The sequence below is a fragment of the Ovis aries genome, chromosome 1, assembly GCF_016772045.2.
Source record: "Ovis aries strain OAR_USU_Benz2616 breed Rambouillet chromosome 1, ARS-UI_Ramb_v3.0, whole genome shotgun sequence".
Lineage (NCBI taxonomy): Eukaryota > Metazoa > Chordata > Mammalia > Artiodactyla > Bovidae > Ovis > Ovis aries.
Window position 1 is genome coordinate 253,589,197 of NC_056054.1, and position 23,223 is coordinate 253,612,419.

General features: G+C 40.1%; 1 protein-coding gene across 2 annotated transcripts in view; it reads right to left on the reverse strand.

Moving 5' to 3' along the window:
- The window catches only part of PCCB (propionyl-CoA carboxylase subunit beta), a 94,734-nt gene that overhangs the window by 36,997 nt on the left and 34,514 nt on the right, over window positions 1-23,223 (reverse strand). For both annotated transcript variants that reach the window (XM_004003316.5, XM_060395507.1), the window contains exons 7-9: window positions 17,366-17,474; window positions 14,909-15,029; window positions 13,248-13,329 (exon numbers count right to left, since the gene is read on the reverse strand). In XM_004003316.5, coding sequence (XP_004003365.2) covers window positions 13,248-13,329; window positions 14,909-15,029; window positions 17,366-17,474 — 312 coding nt within the window. The remainder of the gene's footprint in view (window positions 1-13,247; window positions 13,330-14,908; window positions 15,030-17,365; window positions 17,475-23,223) is intronic.

Consider the following 23,223-nt stretch of genomic DNA (forward strand, 5'->3'; position numbering starts at 1 on the left):
AACTTGAACATCTTTCTAAGATGTCTAACGTCCATTTCATATCTTGTGTGTGTGTGAGCTATCTATTCATGATTTTTTCCTGCTTTTTATCAGTTTTGTCTTTGTTCTCTTTTTTTAAAAGTTCTTTACATTTTAGAGTTATCAGTCCTTTATTTGTGATGTACGTCACAAGTATTTTCTCCCAGGTTGTTGGTTGTCTTTTTTTTTTTTTCCTTTTGTGCCACACCTCAGGGCATGTGGGATCTCAGTTCCCTGACCAAGGACTGAACTCCAGCCCTCTGCAGTGGAAGCAGAGTTCTAATCAATGGACCACTAAGGAATCCCTGATTGTCTTTTTAATATTCACATTATTATTTGGCTGCACTGGTTCCTAGCTGCAGCATGCAGGATCTCCGATCTTTGCTGTGGCATGCAGGATCTTTCAGCATGCAAACTCTTCAGTTCCCGCATGGGGGATCTAGTTCACTGACCAGGGATTGAACTCTGGTCCCCTGCATTGAGAGTGTGGAATCTTTGCCACTGGACCACCAGGGAAGTCCCAATCCTGGATGTCTTTTAACTGTATAAACTTTTTACTATGTGGAGTCGAATTTTTAAATGTTTACACAGTCAAATTCATCAATTTTTTAACTTAAACTGCATTTTAAATCAGTTCAAAATCCTTTATCTTCTCCTAGAGAAACTGATCCATGATTTCTTTTAGTACCAGTTCACTTATTATATTTACTTCTCTGATCTATTTGTAGTTTATTCTTGTATATGGTATGAACTAAAAATATAATTTTATATTTTCTTAACCAGCTATCTGGGCTTGCCTTGTGGTTCAGCGGTAAAGAATCCACCTGCCAAAGCAGAGATGCAAGTTTGATACCTGGGTCAGGAAGAATTCCTGGAGAAGGAACTGGCAACACCCTCCAGTATTCTTGCCTGGGAAATACTATGAACAGAGGAGCTTGGTGGGCTACAGCAGGGTTGCAAAGAGTAGGATACACCTTAGAGACTGAGCATGCAACCAGCTATCCAGTCACCTAGCACCATTATTTTGCGGGCAGGGCCATTTTCTTTTTCTGAATGCAGGCCCTCAGCAGTGACAGAGTGGAGTCCTAACCACTGAATTGCTAGCAAATTCTTTAGGACCGTTAAAAAGCTAATCTTGCCCTGAGAATTTGACATAACAGCTTTATCATATATGCCTGAACTCTATATGTACTTGAATCAACTTCTAGTTTTTCTCTTCTATTCCATTATTTATGTGTCAAGACTACACTGTTTTAACTATAGCATGCTTTAATAAGACTTCCCTGGTGGCTCAGATGGTAAAGCATCTGGCCACAATGCAGGAGACCCAGGTTCAGTCCCTGGGTCAGGAAGATCCCCTGGAGAAGGAAATGGCAACCCACTCCAGTATTCTTGCCTGGAAAATCCCACGGACGGAAGAGCCTAGTAGGCTACAGTCCATGGGGTTGCAAAGAGTCAGACATGACTGAGTGACTTTCTTTACTAAAGGATATGGCCATAGTTTCTCTTTTGACATTTTTATATTAACTCAATATCCAGGAACAAGGGATGTCTGCATTTGTTTAAGCCTATATTCATGTTTTTCAGAAGTTTTAAAGTTTGCCTTATAAGTTTATTACTAAATATTTTATCTTTGTTGTTGTTCAGTTGCGAAGTCGTGTCCGACTCTGCGACTTCATGAACTGCAGCCTCCAGGCTCCCCTTCACTATCTCCCAGAGTTTGCTCAAACTCATGCCCATTGAGTCGGTGATGCCATCCAACCATCTCATCCTCTGTGGCTCCCTTCTCCTCCTGCCCTCAATCTTTCCCAGCATCAGGGTCTTTTCCAATGAGTCTGCTCTTTGCATCAAGTAGCCAAAAGTACTAGAGCTTCAGCTTCACTATCAGTCCTTCCAGTGAATATTCAAGGTTGATTTCCTTTAGGATTGACTGGCTTGATCTCCCAGCTGTCTAAGGGACTCTCAAGAGTCTTCTGCAACATGACAATTCAAAAGCATTGATTCTTTGGTGCTCAGCTTTCTTTAGTCCAACTCTCATATCCGTTCATGAATACTGGAAAAACCATAACTTCAACTAGACGGACGTTTGTTGGCAAAGCAATATCTCTGCTTTTTAATACACTGCCTAGGTTTGTCACTGCTTTTCTTCCAAGAAGGGAGCGTCTTTTAATTTCATAGCTGTAGTCACTGTCCACATTGATTTTGGAGCCCAAGAAAATAAAGTCTGCAACTGTTTCCACTTTTTCACCATCTATTTGCCATGAAGTGATGGGACCAGATTCCGTGACCCTAGGTTTTTAAATGTTGGGTTTTAAGCCAGTTTTTTCACTCTCCTCTTTCACATTCATCAAGAGGCTCTTTAGTTCCTCTTCTCTTTCTGCCATTAAAGTGGTATCATCTACATATCTAGATTATTGATATTTTTCTCAGCAATCTTGATTCCAGCTTGTGATTCATCCAGCCCAGCATTTCGCAGGATGTACTCTGAATGAAAGTTAAATAAGCAGGGTCACAATATTTAGCCTTGACCTACACCTTTTCCAGTTTTGAAAAGGAATCCATTGTTCCATGTCCAGTTCTATCTTTACTGCTATGTAAAAGGAGTTTTTACACTACCATATACAATTGGTTATTGTTTGTGTATATGAACACTATTCCTAGGTTAATTTTATATCCTGTTCCCTATTTATTCTATTTATCACACATTCTCTAGCATCTTTAGCATATTATCTCCTCTACAAGCATAGGTTAAACTTTCCAAAGCTTTTGGCCTCTAGTTGACTTTCTTGCTGAACTGCATTGGCTGATACCTCCAGTATAATGTTAAATAATAGTGAAGATGGACAGCATCCCAGATCTTAGTGTAAGTATTTCCATATCAAGTAAGATGCTTGGTTTTGAAGAAGTGTATATTAAAGTCTATCATGTTAAATATCCATCAGTTCCTAGTCTCGTGTGTGTATTAGGTGTTGAACTTTCTTAAAAGCTTTTCTCAGCATCTATGAAAACAACTACATGATCTTTCTTCCATCTTTTAACAGAGTACAGCATAGATTTTCTATACAACCAACCCTGCATTCCAATAAATCCTACTTCCTTAGGGTATATATTAACACGGTGTTGGAATCTGTTAACATTTATTTGGTATTCCTGCCAAGTGATGGTAAGTGATGCCAATCTGAAATGTTTTGCTACTCTACATCAGGTTCAAGTATCAATGCCATACTTGCTTCATGAAAAGAATTTGTAAAGGGTGTGTGTGTGTGTGTGTGTGTCTTTAATGTCTAGTCTCTGAAACAATTTATATAGCATTGTCACTCCTTGGTCTTTGAAAGTTTTACAGAATTCCCACATGAAACTATCTAGGCCTGCTGCTATTTTTGTGAAACAACTACTATGTAATTGGGTCTACTTAGGCTTTCTACGTCTAAGAGGGTCAGTTTTTGGTAAAATGTATTTTCCAAATAAAATGTCCAGTTCATCTCACCTCTTGTGATTTTGAAATTTCTTATATTTCCTTTGCACTTTTTTATTTTTTCTTTTTTTAAAATTAACTCATTTAATTAGAGACTAATTACTTTACAATACTGTACTGGTTTCTGCCATACATTGACATGAATCAGCCATGGGTGTACATGGGTCCCCCCATCCTGAACCCCCCTCCACCCCCCTCCTCACCCATCCCTCAGGGTCATCCCAGTGCACCAGCCCTAAGCGCCCTGTCTCATGCATCGAACCTGGACTGGCGATCTATTTCACATATGGTAATATAAATATTTCAATGCTATTCTCTCAAATCATCCCACCCTTGCCTTCTCCCAAAAGAGTCCAAAAGACTGTTCTTTACATCTGTGTCTCTTTTGCTGTCTCGTATATAGGGTTATTGTTACCATCTTTCTAAATTCCACATATATACATTAATATATTGTATTGGTGTTTTTCTTTCTGACTTACTTCACTCTGTATAATTGGCTCCAGTTTCATCCACCTCATTAGAACTGATTCAAATGCATTCTTTTTAATGGCTGAGTAATGGAAGAAAAGTTATGACCAACCTAGATAGCATATTCAAAAGCAGAGACATTACTTTGCTGACTAAAGTCCGTCTAGTCAAGGCTATGGTTTTTCCAGTAGTCATGTATGGATGTGAGAGTTGGACTATGAAGAAGGCTGAGAGCTGAAGAATTGATGCTTTTGAACTGTGGTGTTGGAGAAGACTCTTGAGAGTCCCTTGGACTGCAAGGAGATCCAACCAGTCCATTCAGAAGGAGATCAGCCCTGGGATTTCTTTGGAAGGAATGATACTAAAGCTGAAACTCCAGTACTTTGGCCACCTCATGTGAAGAGTTGACTCATTGGAAAAGACTCTGATGCTGGGGGGGATTGGGGGCAAGAGGAGAAGGGGACGACAGAGGATGAGATGGCTGGATGGCATCATGGACTTGATGGACGTGAGTCTGAGTGAATTCCAGGAGATGGTGATGGACAGGGAGGCCTGGTGTGCTGTGATTCATGGGGTCGCAAAGAGTCGGACACGACTGAGTGACTGAACTGAACTGAACGTTCCATTGTGTATATGTGCCATAGCTTTCTTATCCATTTGTCTGCCAATGGACATTTAGGTTGTTTCCCTGTCCTGGCTATTGTAAACAGTGCTGCAATGAACATTGGGGTACATGTGTCTCTTTTAATTCTGATTTCCTCAGCATGTGTGCCCAGCAGTGGGACTGCTGGGTTGTATGGCAGTTCTGTTTCCAGTTTTTTAAGGAATCGCCATACTGTTCTCCATAGTGGCTGTACTAGTTTGCATTCCCACCAACAGTGTAAGAGGGTTCCCTTTTCTCTGCACTTTCTCCAGCATTTATTGTTTGTAGACTTTATGATTGAAGCCATTCTGACCAGCATGAGATGGTACCTCACTGTGGTTCTGATCTACATTTCTCTGATAATGAGAGATGCTGAGCATCTTTTCATGTGTTTGTTAGCCATCTGTACGTCTTCTGTGGAGAAATGTCTGTTTAGTTCTTTGGCCCATTTTTGATTGGGTCACTTATTTGGAATTGAGCTGCATGAGCAGCTTGTATATTTTTGAGATTAATTCTTTGTCAGTTGTTACGTTTGCTATTATTTTCTCCCATTGTGAAGGCTGTCTTTTCAACTTGCTTATAGCTTCCTTTGTTGTGTAAAAGCCTTTAAGCTTAATTAGATCCCATCTATTTATTTTTGCTTTTATTTCCATTACTCTGGGAGATGGGTCATAGAGGATCCTGCTATGATTTACGTCAGAGTGTTTTGCCTATGTTTTCCTCTAGGAGTTTTATAGTTTCTGGTCTTACATTTAGATCTTTAATCCATTTTGAGTTTAATTTTGTGTATGGTGTTAGAAAGTGTTCTAGTTTCATTCTTTTACAAGTGGTTGACCAGTTTTCCCAGAACCACTTGTTAAAGGACTGTCTTTTCTCCATTGTATATTCTTGCCTCCTTTGTCAAAGATAAGGTGTCCATAGGTGCGTGGATTTATCCCTGGGCTTTCTATTTTGTTTCATTGATCTATATGTCTACCTTCGTACTTTTTACTTGTCTTTTTAACTTGTCTAGTAGTTATTCTATTCCATTAGTTACAGGTGTTTTTCTATATCCAAAATCATAAAATTTCTGCTTTATTATTATAGTCTTATAATTCTTTAGAAAATTTTATTTTTCCCCAACTTTCTGAGTACAGAATTTAGTTTCTTTTCCTTCTTTCATTTTTTACTAAGCATTGAAAGCTATAAATTTTCCTCCTCTCACAGAGAGTATTCTGTAGATATTGATATGCAGTATTTTTATTATCTTGATTCTAATTCTGTCATGTGTACAAGTTAAGTTGCTTCAGTCATGTCCAACTCTTTGAGACTATGTGGACTATAGCCCACCAGACTCCTCTGTCCATGGGGTTCTCCAGGGAAGAACACTGGAGTGGGTTGCCATTTCCTTCTCCAATGCATGAACGTGAAAAGTGAAAGTGAAGTTGCTCAGTCGTGTCCAACTCTCAGCGACCCCATGGACTGCAGCCTACCAGGCTCTGTCCATGGGATTTTCCAGGCAAGAGTACTGGAGTGGGTTGCCACTGCCTTCTCCTCATTGCCTTTTACCAGGCTGTAAAGTCTGAAATGGGGCTTACCTGGTGGCTCAGAGGTTAAAGCGTCTGCCTCCAATGCGGGAGACCCGGGTTCGATCCCTGGGTCAGGAAGATCCCCTGGAGAAGGAAATGGTAACCCACTCTAGTACTCTTACCTGGAGAATCCCATGGATGGAGAAGCCTGGTAGGCTACAGTCCACAGGGTCGCAAAGAGTCAGCCACGACTGAGCAACCTCACTTCACTTCAAAGTGAAGTAACATCATCTATCTATGATGTTACTGAGATCTTTCATATATTAATTTTTTTGTCCATTTCATGTACATTGTACTAATTAAGGTGTGTTTAGTTGTTTCTATCTATGTCTACTTGAATATCCTATAGCTCTTCTTTTTCAAAGATGGCAGTTGTATCGTTTAGGGTATAGATCTTTCTATCTGACAATGTCTTTCCTTGTCACAGTAAATATTTGAATTTTACATCATCCAATATTAGGCCCACACATACTTGCTATTTCTGTTCTCCTGACATACCTTTGCCCATCCCTTATGTTTAACTTTTCAGAATCACTTTGTCTCCTGTACATCACATTAAGATGGTTTTTCTTTATGAGGTGTACTGAACATCTTTTTCTTTTAATAAATGAGATCAATTTAATAAGTTAAGCCATCCATATTTATTGGTATTTCAGATTTTTATTCTTATAATTATTCTGTTTATCATGTTGTATTTGCTGTTCTAACTGATGTGCTTTATGTTGTCATCTAAAAAGATGTATATTTTTTATCTAGTGGTTGCCACTGCAATTATACCTTTTTAATTATACCTTTAATTATACCTTAGTCTGTTTCCCCATTTAATATCTTTATTAACTGAGCTGTCTACTTTTAAAATCTGTTGAGCCACAGCTATCAGTGAACTTACTGTTATACTCTTTCCCTCATCCTTCTCTTTCATCTTTCAGTGGCATTTTTTTCTCCAATTGAAACACTCATTCCCAACCCAGTTTTAGCCTTATAATTAAATAAGTACCATCAATCCCTTTGCCAAAATTTCTCCAGTTATCTCTTGGTTGGATGAATCTCATCCTCTGGTAGCTTCAAGAAACACCTGGGAACACAGAATTCCCTCAGTTTTACCTATTTAAGACTAGTTTTCTTTAGTCTTCATACATGAACAGCAGCTCGGCCAGACATAAAATCCTGAGTCCCATACTCTTTCCTGGAGTCTCCAGAAGTGTTTTTCTATTGTTGCCTTACTTTGTTGCTGGTTTTGAGAAACCTGCTGCTACTCTAGTCCTCCCAACCTTGTAAGTTTTCATCTTTTTGCCTCAAAGTCCTGTTTGTACGTGCATTATGTGCTCAGTCATGACCAATCTGAGGATTTTTTTAATCTAATGGTTATATGTGGATATTAACTAGAGTTTCATCAGTCTTGGTTAATTTTCCCATATACTCAGTGGGAGTATAGCTCTGGGTCTTATTTCTGGAATGCTTTCTTGGATTACAGTTTTACACATCAATTCTATTCCTGTTTGTCCTTCATCAGACACTCCAGTTATATGTATGTTCAGTCTTCTTTACCACTTTAATCACTTGTTTTCTGATTTTTTTCTACCTTTTTCTTTATATTCTTGGTTGTCGTCCCCCTTTCTTCAACATTCCCTATTAAATTTCATTCAAATTTTCTCCCTAGAGCACTTTATAATTGTCTTCATTTCTGATATGTGATTTTGTTCCCCACATTTTAATTCAGTCACCACTAATTTTTACTTTTTCCTGTTTTATGTCTATTCTGTTATTTGTTTCTGAATTTTTCACAATTCAAATGATCTGAGGCTACTGAACACAACTGCACAGTGATCAACTGCTGAATGAACTCTTACTCTGAAAGGAGTTTTGTCAATTGAAGTCTTTCATTCTCATTTTTGGTTTTCTAATTTTAGTAGCTTTATATAGATAAACTACTTGTATCTGAATGAACAAGGTTGGCAGTTTGGATGGTGAACAAGATTCCCAGTTCAAGAGCACCCTCTTCTGTCAGTATAACAAAGTGCCATTTAGTTAATGGGTGTCTGGATATTAGAGTGGTAAGGAAAGGGGTATTATGACCTTCAAATTTTTTTTATCTTGCAAACACATAAATTTATCTCCTTCTTCATTATTCCCTCATTTCATAATTTCCAAAGGTGCCTCAATAACCTCAGATATGCAGATGACACCACCCTCATGGCAGAAAGTGAAGAAAAACTAAAGACCCTCTTGATGAAAGTGAAAGAGGAGAGTGAAAAAGCTGGCTTAAAGCTCAACATTCAGAAAACAAAGATCATGGCATCCAGTCCCATCACTTCATGGCAAATAGATAGAGAAACAGTGGAAACAGTGGCTGACTTTATTTTGGGTGGCTCCAAAATCACTGCAGATGGTGATTGCAGCCATGAAATTAAAAGATGCTTACTCCTCGGAAGGAAAGTTATGACCAACCTAGATAGCATATTAAAAGCAGAGACATTACTTTGTCAACAGTTCCGTCTAGTCAAGGCTACAGTTTTTCCAGTAGTAATGTATGGATGTGAGAGTTGGACTATGAAGAAAGCTGTGCCGAAGAATTGATGCTTTTGAACTGTGATGTTGGAGAAAACTCTTAAGAGTCCCTTGCACTGCAAGGAGATCCAACCAGTCCATCCTAAAGGAGATCAGTCCTGGGTGTTCACTGGAAGGACTGATGTTGAAGCTGAAACTCCAATACTTTGGCCACCTGATGCAAAGAGCTGACTAATTTGAAAAGACCCTCATTCTGGGAAAGATTGAGGGAGGAGGAGAAGGGGACAACAGAGGATGAGATGGTTGGATGGCATCACCGACTCAAGGAGGCCTGGTGTGCTGTGGTTCATGGGGTCGCAAAGAGTCAGACACAACTGAGCGACTGAACTGAACTGAAAGGTGCCTCTCTCTTCCTTTAAATCTTTTCTTCCCAAGAAGGAATACCCTTCCATGACTGCCTTCTTGATTCTTGTGCATGTTTAAATCTCCCCTCTGAAGTAACTCTTCTAAACTAACAGGACTCTTTTCCAATATTTTCACTCTTACAGTGAACTTTCTGAGTGGTTTCTTCTAAATTCCCTTCTCCTTCTGAGCAACATCTTGACACTTCTTCTCACTCTCCACAGAGACTTATAGCCAAAACTCAAGAAACAGTCCAACTAGGAAGTGGTATTTATTGTTCCACTCATTTTTATATTAAGTTTATGGTTTCCTGTCTTCCAGTTACAATAAACGCATGGAATTGGTAGGGGTTTTTTTTTTTCTTCTTATTGACCTACATACAGTTTTTCAAGGATGTGTACAGTTTTGGATTTAGAAGACCATAACTACCCAGAAATACCACTTTCCCTGCTGCCCTTCTTTCTTAAAAAAAAAAAAAAAAAAATTTAAGACTTTTGTTCTCTGGCCAAATTCCATTACTGGCCAAATATCCATTCTGATCCAATGGATACAGTCACAAAAACATACTGATACACAGAGATGTTTTCTGCATCACTACTGTAAAAGCAAAAACTATAAAAGATTAAACTGTCCATCAGTACAGTGATGCTTAAATAATGTTCCATCCATAAAATGGAATAATATACAGCCATCACAATGAATAAGGTAAATCTGTATGTCATGATTGGGAAAGAAAGTGAAAAACAGCAAGGTGTGCAAGTGTCTATAATAATTTTTTCCAGTTAAAAGTAAATATATTGACCCATATTTGACATATAATTTGTTTTCTGAAAGGATACACAAGAAACTTAATAGTAGTTACCTCTGAGAAAGACTGATGAGGAGAGAAATGTTTTGCATTTCCCCTTACATGTTTCTATACTATATTTTCTCCTTTGTACATATTATTTACTTTTATTTTGAAAGGATTAAGAGAGTGTAGCAGAGACTCCTAAGTATCCACCAAAAATCCAGCTTCCATTTCTACCACTGTAACAGGAACGATGGCCAAATGGCCCTATTTCCTAACCTCCCCTGCAGTTGGATGTGGCTATATCAAAATAAAAGAAAATATATTAAACTTCTGGTTCAAAAATCTGAGAAGGGGAAAAAATGATTAAATGAAAGGAGAAAAGGAGTTAATACAAAAGCAAAAAATAGCCTTAAAAAAGAAAAGACTCTGAAAGTTGACCCTTCAAAATACATCAATGAAATATTTCAACTTCTAGGTAACTATCAAGAAAATACAGAATACAAAATGTCAGAAGAGAAAACCACTGAAACAGATTTTGCTGATCTGAGACTATATAACCCTACATAACCCTATGCAGGTAAAATTAAAAATCTGGACAAAATAGGTGAGTCACAGAAAAAAATTTATATACTTTACCCAAAATTTATATACTTTACCCCAGCAAAGATAAAGTTTAGAGACATTAGCATTAAAGAGCAGAGGATGTTATCAAAAAGCCACTCCTCCATCAAAAAATAATAATAATAAAGCACTAGGCACTGACAATTTTACAAGAATTTCTCCCACATTTTTAAAGAGGAGAAAATCCCAATGCTATTCCAGCTGTTCAGTCCATAGAAAAAGAAAGAAAACTTGCACATTCTTTTTATAGCACTTTATGAACTGAACTGTGTACCGCTTCCTTCCAAATTCATATGTTGAAACCTAACACCCAGTGTGATTATACTTGGAGACGGGACCTTTAAGGAGATAAAGTAAACAAGGTCATAAAGATTCAGGCCCTAGTCCGAAAGGACTGGTGTCCTTTTAAGAGGAAGAACACTTGGGCAGTGTCCACTCAGGCTCCACGACTGTGACGTGGTACTTCCACTCTCAGTATGGACTCAGAGACGCGAAAGTTTTGTTTTTTGCCAAAATCACATAACAGAATGATCATATCAGAACTATTTGCAATAGCCTCAAACCAGAATTATCCAATGCCCATCAACAGTAGATAAACTGTGGTCAGTTCATACAAAAGATGAAGAACCATGGGAACAATACACAATGCAACAATGCAGACGAATTTCAATTGTCAAGTTGAAGCAAAGCAGCCAGACAGGTAAGACCACACACTATGTGACTCCATTCCTATAATATACCAAACCAAGAAAAACTAAACTGTGCTATTAAAAGTCAGGATGGTGGTTTCCCTTAAAGGTTTAGGGGGAAACAGTGCCTGGAAGAGAACACCAGGGAGGCTTCTCTGTTTCTCTATGTGATGCATTTGAGCTGCTCTACATAATTTTGCTTTGTTTTTAGGAAGACTTGTAATTGTTAAAAAATTAATAATAATAGTAATGGTTACCTCTGTAACTATACCTATTTAATGCTCTTGGTCCCCTGGAGTTAGCAACTGGAGAAGTCACCAGGAGGGCTGGCATTCAACAGAGGGACAAAACCAGAAGCCAGGTTCCAGAGAGGAATAAAGGAAGAAGAGACATGAGGAGATGGAGGAAAAAGGGAGAAAAGATTGCGGACAGCAGTTAAGCAGAAAAACAGGTAAAGAGGGGCATGTTTTAGACAAGAAGTCCATGCTTGTTCAAACACATTGATTGCCCAGAGGAAGGAGCTGCGAGAGGGAAAAGTTAAACCAGGAAAGAAAGCAAGAGGCCAGATAGACAGGGATAGAGCAAGGAGCCCCGGTGAAGGCACCTCATTCCCTGAGCCTGGGGAGATACAATGTGGGGGGTTGGGAGGGGGATGGTGGTGGGGAGAAATGGCACCTATGGGGGGCTTGAGGAAACTGATGCTCTTAATTTTCTCCATAAAGGAAATGCCAATGTCACGTGATTTGAGTGCGGAGTAGACAAGGAAGTTAGGGTTTGGATTAGGAAGAGTGAAGAAGATAAGACCAGGGGCTGAGGGGAGGTTCACAACACATATTCAAGCCAGGGGCCAGAGAGGCACACCGAGGGCCCAGCTCAGGCTGGAGCAAGGCTCCAGGGCTTCCCCCCAGCAGGCTAGCAACACGGGTGGATGGGCAGATGACTGCAGCCTTGAACCAGGGATGGCGCTCCATAGGATCAAAGGAGAATCGGGGCACTGACAGCAAAGACCCATTTTACCTTATTCACTGTAATTTTGGACCTAAAATTACCCATGCTGGGTATGCTTTTACTCTCTGAATCTCTTACCCAGAGGTGAGGTCGCCAAGGTAGGGTTTTGTCCATCACAGTGTCACTAAGAACAGGGCCTGGCTACTAATATCTGGCACAATGGCAGAGTCCAAGCTGGGCCAGGAAGGAAGTGTCCAGAAGGCACGGAGGGCTCCAGAAGAAAGGGACAGAGACAGTGAGAGACGGACAGGACAACTGTGAGGTGCAGAGAGTAGTGAAGGCCAAGGTCAGAGGAGGGCATGCTGGAGGAAGGGGGCTCACACAGTGCTCAGCAGGCAATGATCCCGGCAACAAGGATCAGCTGCTGACTCACGCTGGCTTCCCACAGCACAGGGGAGAAGGAACAGGTCCCTGGGGGAGCCAGGGCCTTGGGAGAGGCTGACCCCACAGAGCTGCCTGGGCTAAATTAAGCAAGAAGAGCTGAGAGCTCAGAGCACATATGGAAGCAGGAGGGAGACAATGGCCAGGGACAGGCACCTCCAGTTCACTCCAACACCGTCCTCTTCACTTAATGAGCCAGGAACCCACTACACCAAGAAAAAGGTACAAAGGACTCCTATGCTCCTCAGACCTACACACATATCCCTCAACTCTGGCACGGGATGCCTCGTGAACTCTCCTTTCTCTAGAGAAACAAAACACCCTCTGAGCATGAGACCCCCGACAGCAGTGTGTGAAGAGTCAACCCACCTCAGCTCCAGGCTCTGGACATAGGGCCCCTTCTCCATGGGCCACAGAGTGCCAACTCAGGACCTCCGGGCTCTGCTGGCCCAAATGCTGCCCCTCCCTCAGGTCCATCTGAGCCAGTAGGGTGGCCACAGCCGCTGACTCTTCCCACAACATGTTCCTCAGTGCCCTGGTTCTGTACCACCCCATGGTCTGTCTGTGGTGCCTGCTATGAAGGCGTGTGGGTCCTGCACTTCCTCACTGAGCCAAAGCACAAGGACATGCACACTGCCAAGCCAGCAGACGGACAAACAGGTGTGGGACTCACAGCGTGTATGATGTCCACCATGTTGTAGGCTTTGGTAGATTCCAAAGGGACAATTGTGTCAAGCTCAGGAACCAGACGGTCACTTTGGGTAGAAAAAGAAGTAGATTTAATCAACATGGAAAAGCCAGTTGCCCTCTGCGGGTGGTGGGGGATAGGAGAGGGAAATGGGAGAGACAAGAGTTTAGGGGCTGGACTGATTCTGTTCCTGCTGGGCTTGCAAAGCAGTCCTCAAAAGATACATTCCTATGTTACCATCACATTAAAATGAACCTGAGCTTGATATTAACCCAGAAGATCTTCCCATTTTCATTTAGAGGGAAAAAATGAGCTTATTCCCCTGAATGTGGTGATGCCTTCATTTATCCTCTGAACACTTCCTAGATTCCAGGAACTGTACAGGGCACTAAAGACATGTAGTGAACAAGACAATGCCCATCCAATTTTGTCTTGTGGGAACAAGACAATTCCCACACTGGGGTTTTGGGCATCACCCCACCCAGTAACAAAGGCCTCCCTACTGTTCATTAGCTATTTAACTCAGACACATACAGCTTCCCTAGGACTGAATAGAAAGCAGCTATGGCTGGGCCAAGGCAGGCTATTCAGACATGTGTAGGCCCTTGGTCCATAACACCTTCAAAGATGTCCTAAACTTTTCAAGAACCCCCACACAGTGCAGAGGCTCAGAAAAGGAGGCTGTGTCCATTGCTCTGGGCCTTATGACCACTCTCCCTTTCATGACCACACACAGTGGGCCACTGGTTGGGTCCCCTGAGGAGCAAGGCAGGCAGACAGGGAGGGGTCCTGGGGACATGACTCTGGCCCAGACACAGCCCAAAAGGTGGGAGCCCAGGTCCACCCACAGGGGAGGGTCTGAAAATGGTTTCTTCTCAAGGGACACAATTTCAAATCCTTCTGCAGAAGTCATGTAAGCCAAGTGAGTGCTTCAAAATCAGAGGAAACAAAGCGGAGAAGAAAGCCGCCAGAGGTCGGGAGCAGTGGTTCCCCAGCTGGGCGTCTGGTTCACTCTGTGGAGTGCCCCCATGTCAGGCAGTGGCCCAAATGAGCAACAAGGAAAGTGAAGAAGGTCTTCACAGGGAGGCCAGCAACACGGCCTTCCCCAGGGCTGCTCTAGCTTCTGGCCACAAGCAAGTGTGCATAAGCACATTTCCTAAAGGGCACGTTGTCTGTATCAGTTCACACTGATTTACTTCATGTTAATACAAACAAAATCTATCTCAATTCTGAACAAATTAAGACTGCCAGAAATAATATTTTGGGGCCCCATTTGTTTTAATCCCAAGCTACTTGTCAGGTATTACAGAGAGGAATAAAAATAAAAATAAAAATAAAATCTTCTGTGACTTCACTGGCAGACCAGTGGTTAAGACACCACAATTCCACTGGAGGGAGGACAGGTTGGATCCCTGGCTGGGGAACTAACATCTCGCATGCCACACAGCATGGCCAAAAATAAATTTAAAAAGAAAAGAATTTTAACAAATAAATGATATCTTTCTTGGCTTGTGTACCCAGACATGCCACCACCACACCTACACCTGACTCCACTCCACAATCTACTCCCAGCTGCCCACCAGGGCAGATCCTGGAGATCTAGCCAGAGCAGGGGGGCCAGAGAAGGACCTCAACCTGCAACTCACCTGGGGTCATGGCACTCAAGGACAGGAGCTGGGTCCTGATTGCTGAGAGGCAGGTAGTTGAAGAACTCCCGGAGATTACATAAAGCATCAACATCATTCTCAAATGCCCTGTGGGCCACGCCTGAGAAGACAGGGAGGATGTGATGAGCCAGGGCACCTGTCAGCCCAGAGATGCAGCTTCATGCCCACCTGCCCCTTCTAGGGCAGGCTGGCTGACAGCCCTGTTGCTGCCCACCTCCACTGAGGATGGCATCCCACCACACACCTTCAGGCTGATCCTCTGTCTATGCAGCCTGTTTCTTCTGCTCCAAATCTACACCCCTACAGGGGTCACTCATTACACAAGTTTTTGCCCTAATATCGCCTAGTCACTGGAGTTTCCCCTGGCCCCTCTCCCAAACACAGCCCATTATGTGAATTATATCTCAATAAAGCTATTACTAAAAAATAAATATATATATGTGTGCATAAAGAGCATCTTTTGGGTCTTACTCTAAGACTACAGAGCTGAGTGCATCAGACACAGCTCAAGAGCCTAAGATTCAGGATACCAAACGATGCTTTCAAAGCTAAAATTATGTTATAGAAGAAAATATAATGTCACAAACATTCATTACATTAAGCTGTCAAATGAAAAAACAGGCCACAAAGGAACATTATACACGTATGTTTGAGTATGCAGCTGTATATTCACATCCATCTGCACAAAAAGACTGCAGGGTATAACCAAAAAGTGAACGGTGTTTATCTTTGGGTAGTAAAATTCCTAGTGATTTTTATTCCTATAGTTTCTAAGTCGTCTACCACAAACATGTAATACTATTGCAGTCAGGGAAAAAATTGCATATTTCATCAAATCTAAGACTCCATCAAGACTCAACATTATTTAGGGTGGGATGGACTGCGAGGTTGGAGTTGACATGTAGACACTACTATATATAAAATAGATAACCAATGAGAAACTACTATATAGCACAGGGAACTCTACTCAGTGCTCGGTGGCGACTTAAATGGGAAGGAAATCCAAAACGGAGGGGATGTATATATACACATAGCAGACTCACTCTGTTGTACAGCAGGAATGAACGCATTATAAAACTATACTCTAATTAAATAAATACATACATCTTTGAAAATACCATGGTTCATTTCCAATCATGATATTAATTTAAGAACTTCTGCACTGCGATCTATAAATCTACAATAAAGTCAAGACTGCGAACAAGGGGGAAAAAAAGTCGCAACATGATTTTATATTCCAGTAAGAAAAAAACTGCTGTCTATTGAGCCCTGAGATAGGAATGTGACAAGCTGTGGGTCAGCAGTGAGAAGTGTGCTGGCTAGAGAGCTGAAAGGACCTGAGAGGTGAGAGAAAGGGGTGTGTCAAGGTGACCCTCACCCAAGATAGGGGAGGAACATCTTCTGTGGGTGGGGGGAAACAAGAGATCTGACTTTTATTTTTTAAGCAAATTTCATCAAACGTTAAGACCTCACGGACATTAAGACATACCTCGACTATATGTACACTAAGAAAGAAATGCTGCAATCAAATGATGACCCAATGACTTAAGCACAATACAGCGAGGCGCACAGACCATCCACCAGCCTCTCGATGCTCTGAAACCTCTCAAAGAGGCAATTTCTCCCATCTTCAGTTACACTGCTTGCTGTGTGGTACGCAATACTTTCACAACTTGAGGTCTTTTGCCAAGGAATTATGGAATTCCAATCATTATTCCAACAACTGTCTTCTCTAATACCAGATTCCTGCTCTGCTCCCAATTACACGCCTCTGTGTATAAACAGCATCTTTCAACGGTGAAAGCAAAGGATAATCTTCCATATGTGACACTTAACCTTGCGGAGGTGAAAAGCTATGACCCAGCTCATGAGCACACAGGTCTTGACCATGTGCTCACTGGCCAATGGTGACCAGTAAGATGCCACTGACTCTTAAAACATAACCCAACTTTGGCGTAAAAGAAGCCCCACACCAAGGGACTTCCCTGGTGTGGTCCAGGGGCTAAGACTCCCCACTCCCAATGCAGAAGGCCTGGATTCAATCCCTGATCAGGGAACTAGATCCCACACGCCACAACTAAAGATCTTGCTTGCCTCAACTAAGACCCAGCACAGCCAAATAATTATTTTCTTTTTAAAAAGTCACATCAAAATGCAATTTTAAGTTCAACTATACTCACATGAATCACAGTTCTTACAGCCATCATTCTAGTTAGTTCAACATTTTCAAAGACTACAAAAGCATTAGAAGTACCCCATTAGTTAGCAATTTTGAGCTATAAATCCACATTTATTACTATCTGTAGATAATACATCACACTACAGTCTATTCAAATAAGCTCTGTCGATGAAGCGACATTTGTACCAGACTGTCAGCTCTAGCAACGCCTCCTCTCCATGTCTGATAATAATGAGGTGAGCCTCAAGGCCCCTCACCTGATATGGTGGTGTGGGTCCTGGCGCCCCCGAGTTCCTCCTGAGTAACGTCCTCATTGGTGACAGACTTCACAACGTCAGGGCCAGTGATGAATAAATAGGAGGTGTCCTGAAACCAGAAAATTCCAGAAAGTTCAGTCTCAGAGAAGGTGGTGACATGGTGGCAGAGCCAAGTTAGGATACAGCTCACAGATGCCTAAAGTAAAGACCCATGTTTTGCCTGCCATGTCATCTTCATGGCCTGGTTCTCTCTCAGCAAAATGACCTGCAGTGTAGCTAACATTTCAGGGTCATTCATCTGTAGGGCCACACCCTAACAAGTGGCCTGATGCAGACCTTGCTATGCACTAAGGACTTTTCTAAGCACTTCAGCAGACTGTGTCATTAAAGCCTTGGTACTATTATCACCTTATCACTGGTCTGCAGCTTGCCTAAAATGAACCAGTCACTTTAAGTGAAGCCATCTGGAGATAATGATAATAATCAATGTTTGGTGTTCTGAGAGACTGATATGCTTTGATTTCTAGTATCTAACTTAAAGATAATAAAGACATATTATAAAATATTTAACCAGAATAGGGGATACGGTGGAATGTAAGTCTACATGCCAGCCCTTATTTCCAGGCCTCCAATTTCCATCCCCCAAGGCAACCGCTGTCAGTTTCTCTGACATCCATGCATATGGGAGCATTTATATATTTTTTCCTTCTTATTTTCTCTCCAGCACAGTAAACCACACATTGTTCTGGAACTTCCTGATGATCACTCCACATCAGGATAGTAAAATATGTATCACATATTTACTGATGTCACCTACTGATGGTCTTTTAGATTGTTTCCAGAGTTTTGCTATAGCAAGCAATCTTGCAATAAATATCTTACTACAATTATCTGTCAACTCACTGTTCATGTTCTTTGCCTATTTTCTTACTGGATAGACGTTTTTATATAAAGGACTTTAGTTCTTAGATTATTACCTGTGTGTATTAATCTTTATTTTATGGCTCCGTGGTTTGGAATCTTGCTAGAATGGCCTAGCTAGAAAGGTCTATCTTCTCCACTCTACACATGGACTCAAACACATGTTCATAAGAGCATGACTCATAACAGCCAAAAATTAGTAACAGCCCAATGCCATCAAGTGAATCTCAAAATAATTATCCTAAGTGAATGAATGCTTTTGAACTATGGTGTTGGAGAAGACTCTTGAGAGTCCCTTGGACTGCAAGGAGATCCAACCACTCCATTCTAAAGGAGATCAGTCCTGGATGTTCTTTGGAAGGATTAATGCTGAAGCTAAAACTCCAATACTTTAGCCACCTCATGCGAAGAGTTGACTCATTGGAAAAGACTCTGATGCTGGGAGGGATTGGGGGCAGGAGGAGAAGGGGACGACCAAGGATGAGACGGCTGGATGGCATCACTGACTCGATGGACATGAATTTGGGTGAACTCTGGGAGTTGGTGATGGACAGGGAGGCCTGGCATGCTGCAGTTCAAGGGGTCGCAAAGAGTCAGACACGACTGAGCAACTGAACTGAACTGAAGTGAATGAAACCAGCCCCATAGCACAAAACAAACAAAAAGAGAGTACATAGTGGACGTCCCTAGTGGTCCAGTGGTTAAGAGTCCACCTACCAATGCAAGCGACATAGGTTCAATCCTGGAAGATCCGTCCTGCAACTAAGCCCATGCATCACAACTACTGAAACCCACGTGCATAGAACTCATGCTCTGCAACAAGAGAAGCCACCACAATAAGAAGCATACACCCACAACTAGAATAGGCCCTGCTTATCGCAACTAGAGAAAGCACATGCACAGCAACAAAGACTCAGTGGAGTCAAATATAAAATAAAATAAAATAAAATAAAATTTTAGAAAACTGTGAATGAAAAAAAGTACATACTTTTTGTATATATTTTGTACATACAAAATGTTATTTTGTAAAATGTCATTTTGTATGATTCTGTTTATATCAACATAATATTCTAGAAAATGCAAATTAACCTAGTGTGATAAAAGCAGATGAACCTGAGGACAGGGCTGGGAGGTAGGAAAGAATGAATTACAACGATACAGGAAGAAACTTTGGGAAGTAATGGCTGTGTTCATTATCTTAATTGTGGTCATAGCTTCATGGCTATAAACATGCATCAAAAAACTCTTAATTACACAACTTAAATGTGTACAGTTCACCATATATCGATTATATCTCAAAGCTGTAAAATATGTGGAAATGCAAAGGGTCAAGAATATCCCGTATCCATATGACTTAAAGAAAATAAGGGGGAACAACTTGATGCACCAGATATTAGCATTTGTTATAAAGCCATTGTTATTGATAGTATCATACTGACTGCCATAGAGATAAGCAAACAGATTGAGAAAGCGCAGTAAACACTCTTGATATGTGGACACTTGATTCGTGACATAAATGACATTACAGAGCAGGAAACAATGTTCTTTTCAATATAAGGCTAGATGTCAACTAGGTTCCTGTATTGGAAAAAACTTTCTTTAATAAATCAAACTAGCCTCTATGTGTAAAAGCCACTCCAATTTTAGATGAATATATAAAACACAAAATAAAAAAGCCTCTAGAAAACAGAAAGTATCTTCATGACTTCAGGGTTGGAAAAGCTTCAAGAACTTAAACACACTATCCATAAGGTATTCATTTGACACTGGTTCTCCTATAAAAAGGGCACAGAAGCCAGCTTACAGGGACTCCCACTGGCTAAGGGAAGGACGATTTAAGCATCAAAATAATGATAGTGATGGATTATAAACCACTCAGTAAAATCTGAAATCCATGAACCTATATTAAGTCAATGAAATGAACAAATGCCCAAGAAATACAGGGCTCTTCCTTAAAGAAGAATGCCGATTAACGTGAAGCAAGTGGTGGAGCTGGAAAATAACCACCTTGTAAAGATTGGTTTGGACAGGAATAATCGATAGATTAATCAAGGAGCAAAAGTATAACGTGAAACAGTTATATGGCCTCAAAGCATCTTTCCAGTGAGAATCAGCTACAAAGGAAAAACAGTAACTACACAGTGGCGAAACCAGACAACACCAAAACAATGATCAAATTAACATCATCAATGAAGGGCAGATGGCCACCACTTGCCTCCAGATGTGATCATCTAAGCAATACAATATCACTAATGTAGCAGACAGACTGGGATATCTAATCTGAATCTGATCATGAGGAAATGTCAGAACCCAAACTGAGCAACAACCTATGAAATAATTCATTCTGCAGCCTTCAAAGTCATAACAAAGAATCTGAGGAATTGTCACAGAGTAAAGGAAATTAATGCAATATAACAACTAAATGCAGTATGTGATCCTGAAATAGATCCTGTACTAAAGAAAATGCTATAAAGGACATTTATGGGACAACTGACTGAACTGGAATCTGCTTGGTAAACAAAAGTATTACATCAGATGGACTACATGTTAGTCATATGCAAAACAAGCTTAAGGAATTTTTTAAAATTGAAATCATACAAACTATCTTGTTTGATCACAATGGAATGAAACTGGAAACAGAAAGAAAACTGGAAACTTACAAATAGATGGAAATTAAACATCACACTCTTTAAACAACCAATGAACTAAGATGAAATCAAGGGAAATTTAAAAATATCAAGAAATGAAAACATACAAAAATTTATGAGATACAGCAAAAACAATGCTAAGAGGAGAAATTAAAGCTGTAAACACTTACACTAAGAAAGTTCTGAAGCCAACTTTACACCTTAAGGAGCTTAACAAGAAAAAAAGAACTAAACCTAAAGAGCAGAAGAAAGGAAATAAATATTAGAATTGAGATAAGTGAAAAATAGAAAAAAGAGAGGGAAGAAAAAAAATCAGTAAAACCAGAAGTTGGTTTTTCAAAAAGATCAACAAAATTGACAAATATTTAGTAAGATGGATAAATATTTAGCAAAAAGAGACTCAAATTACTAAAATCAGAGATGAAAGTGGGGGGACTTTCCTGGTGGTCCTGGGGTTAAGAATCCACCTGCCAATGCAGGGGACACAGGTTTGATCCCTGCCACAATTACAGGGCCCACACTCTAAAGCCCAGAAGCCACAACGACTGAGGCATGCACACCTAGATCCTGTGCTCTTCAATAAGAGAAGCTACTGCAATTAGAAGCCTACCCATTACAACGAGAGGAGCCCCCACTCACCTCACTACAACTAAAGAAAGCCCACATACAGCAATGAATATCCAGCACTGCCCAAGACAAAAAAAAAAAAATTTTAACAAAATGAAAGTGGAAACATAACTACTACTTCTACAGAAATAAAAAGATTATAAGAGTCCTATGAACAATTCTATACCAAGAAATTGAATAACCTAGATGATATGGACACATTCCTAAAACATACACTCTTACTACCAAGCCTGAATCATGAAAAAGTAGAAAATCTGAATAGACCTGTAACTAGTAAGGAGACTCAATCAGTAATCAAAAACCTCCCCAATAAAAGCTCAAGACCAAGTGGTTTCACCATTGAATTCCACCAAATATTAAGAAAGATTAAACACCAATCCCCTCAAACTCTTTCCAAAAAACTGAAGAGGAGGAAATATCTCTTAATTCATTCTGAGACCCAGCATTACCTTAATACCAAAGCAGACAAAGACACCACAAGAAAAGCACAGCTCAATATCCCATATAAACACTGACATAAAAATACTCAACAAAATACTAGCAGACCTAATCCAACAATATTTTATATGGAATTACACACCAAAACGAAGACTTTTTTTCCTGAAATATAAGGATGGTTGAACACACCAATATCAATGTAATATACCACATTAACAAAAAACAAAGAAAAAAATTACATGATCATCTCAATGCAAAAAAACCTGACAGAATTCAACACTCTTTCATGATAAAATATTCAGAAAACTAGAAAGAAACTACTTCAACATGATTAAGGTTATATATGGAAAACCTACAGCTAACATACTCAATGGTAAAAGATTAGAAGCTTTCCTCTAAGAACGGGTACAAGGTAAGGATGCCTGTTTTCTCATTTCTATTCAACATAGACCTAATCAAAAAAGAAAAAAGAAAAAGGCATCTAAATCAGAAAGAAAGAATAAAATTATCTGTTTGCAGACAACATGGATTTTATATGCAGAAAACCCCAAAGATTACATACAAAGTTAGAATGAACAAATTAAGCTGCAGGATACAAAATTAACACATCAAAATCAGTTGCATTTCTGTACACTAACAATGAAAAATCTGAAAAGGAAGTCACAAAAACAAGTTCATTTACAATAGCTTCTAAAAGAATAAAGCACTTAGGAATAATGCAAAAAGGCAAAAAATGAAAACTTGTACAATGAAAATTACAAAACATTTCTGAAAGAAATTAAAGAAGACATAACGGAAAAGACAGCTATTTGTGGATTGAAAGACTCAATACTGTTATAATGTCAAAACTACCAGAAGGAATATACAGATTCAATGTCATCCCTATCAAAATCCCAATGACATTTTTGAAGAAATAGAAAAATCCATCCTAAATTTGATGTGGAGCCTCAAGAGACTCTGCATGTAGTCAAACAATATATTTTTTTAATTACAAATATCCTTTATGAATATTGACATAGGAATCCTAGACAAAATATGCACAAACCAAAGGAGAACATTAAAAGGTTTATACACTATAATCAAGTGGGATTTATTCCTGGAATTTGAGAATGGGTCAACAGACAAAAATTAATCAATGTGATATGCCACCTTAATAGAATGAAGGAAAAAAAAAAAACCAAATCATCTCAATTGATGCAATAAAAGAATGACAGTCAAACAATT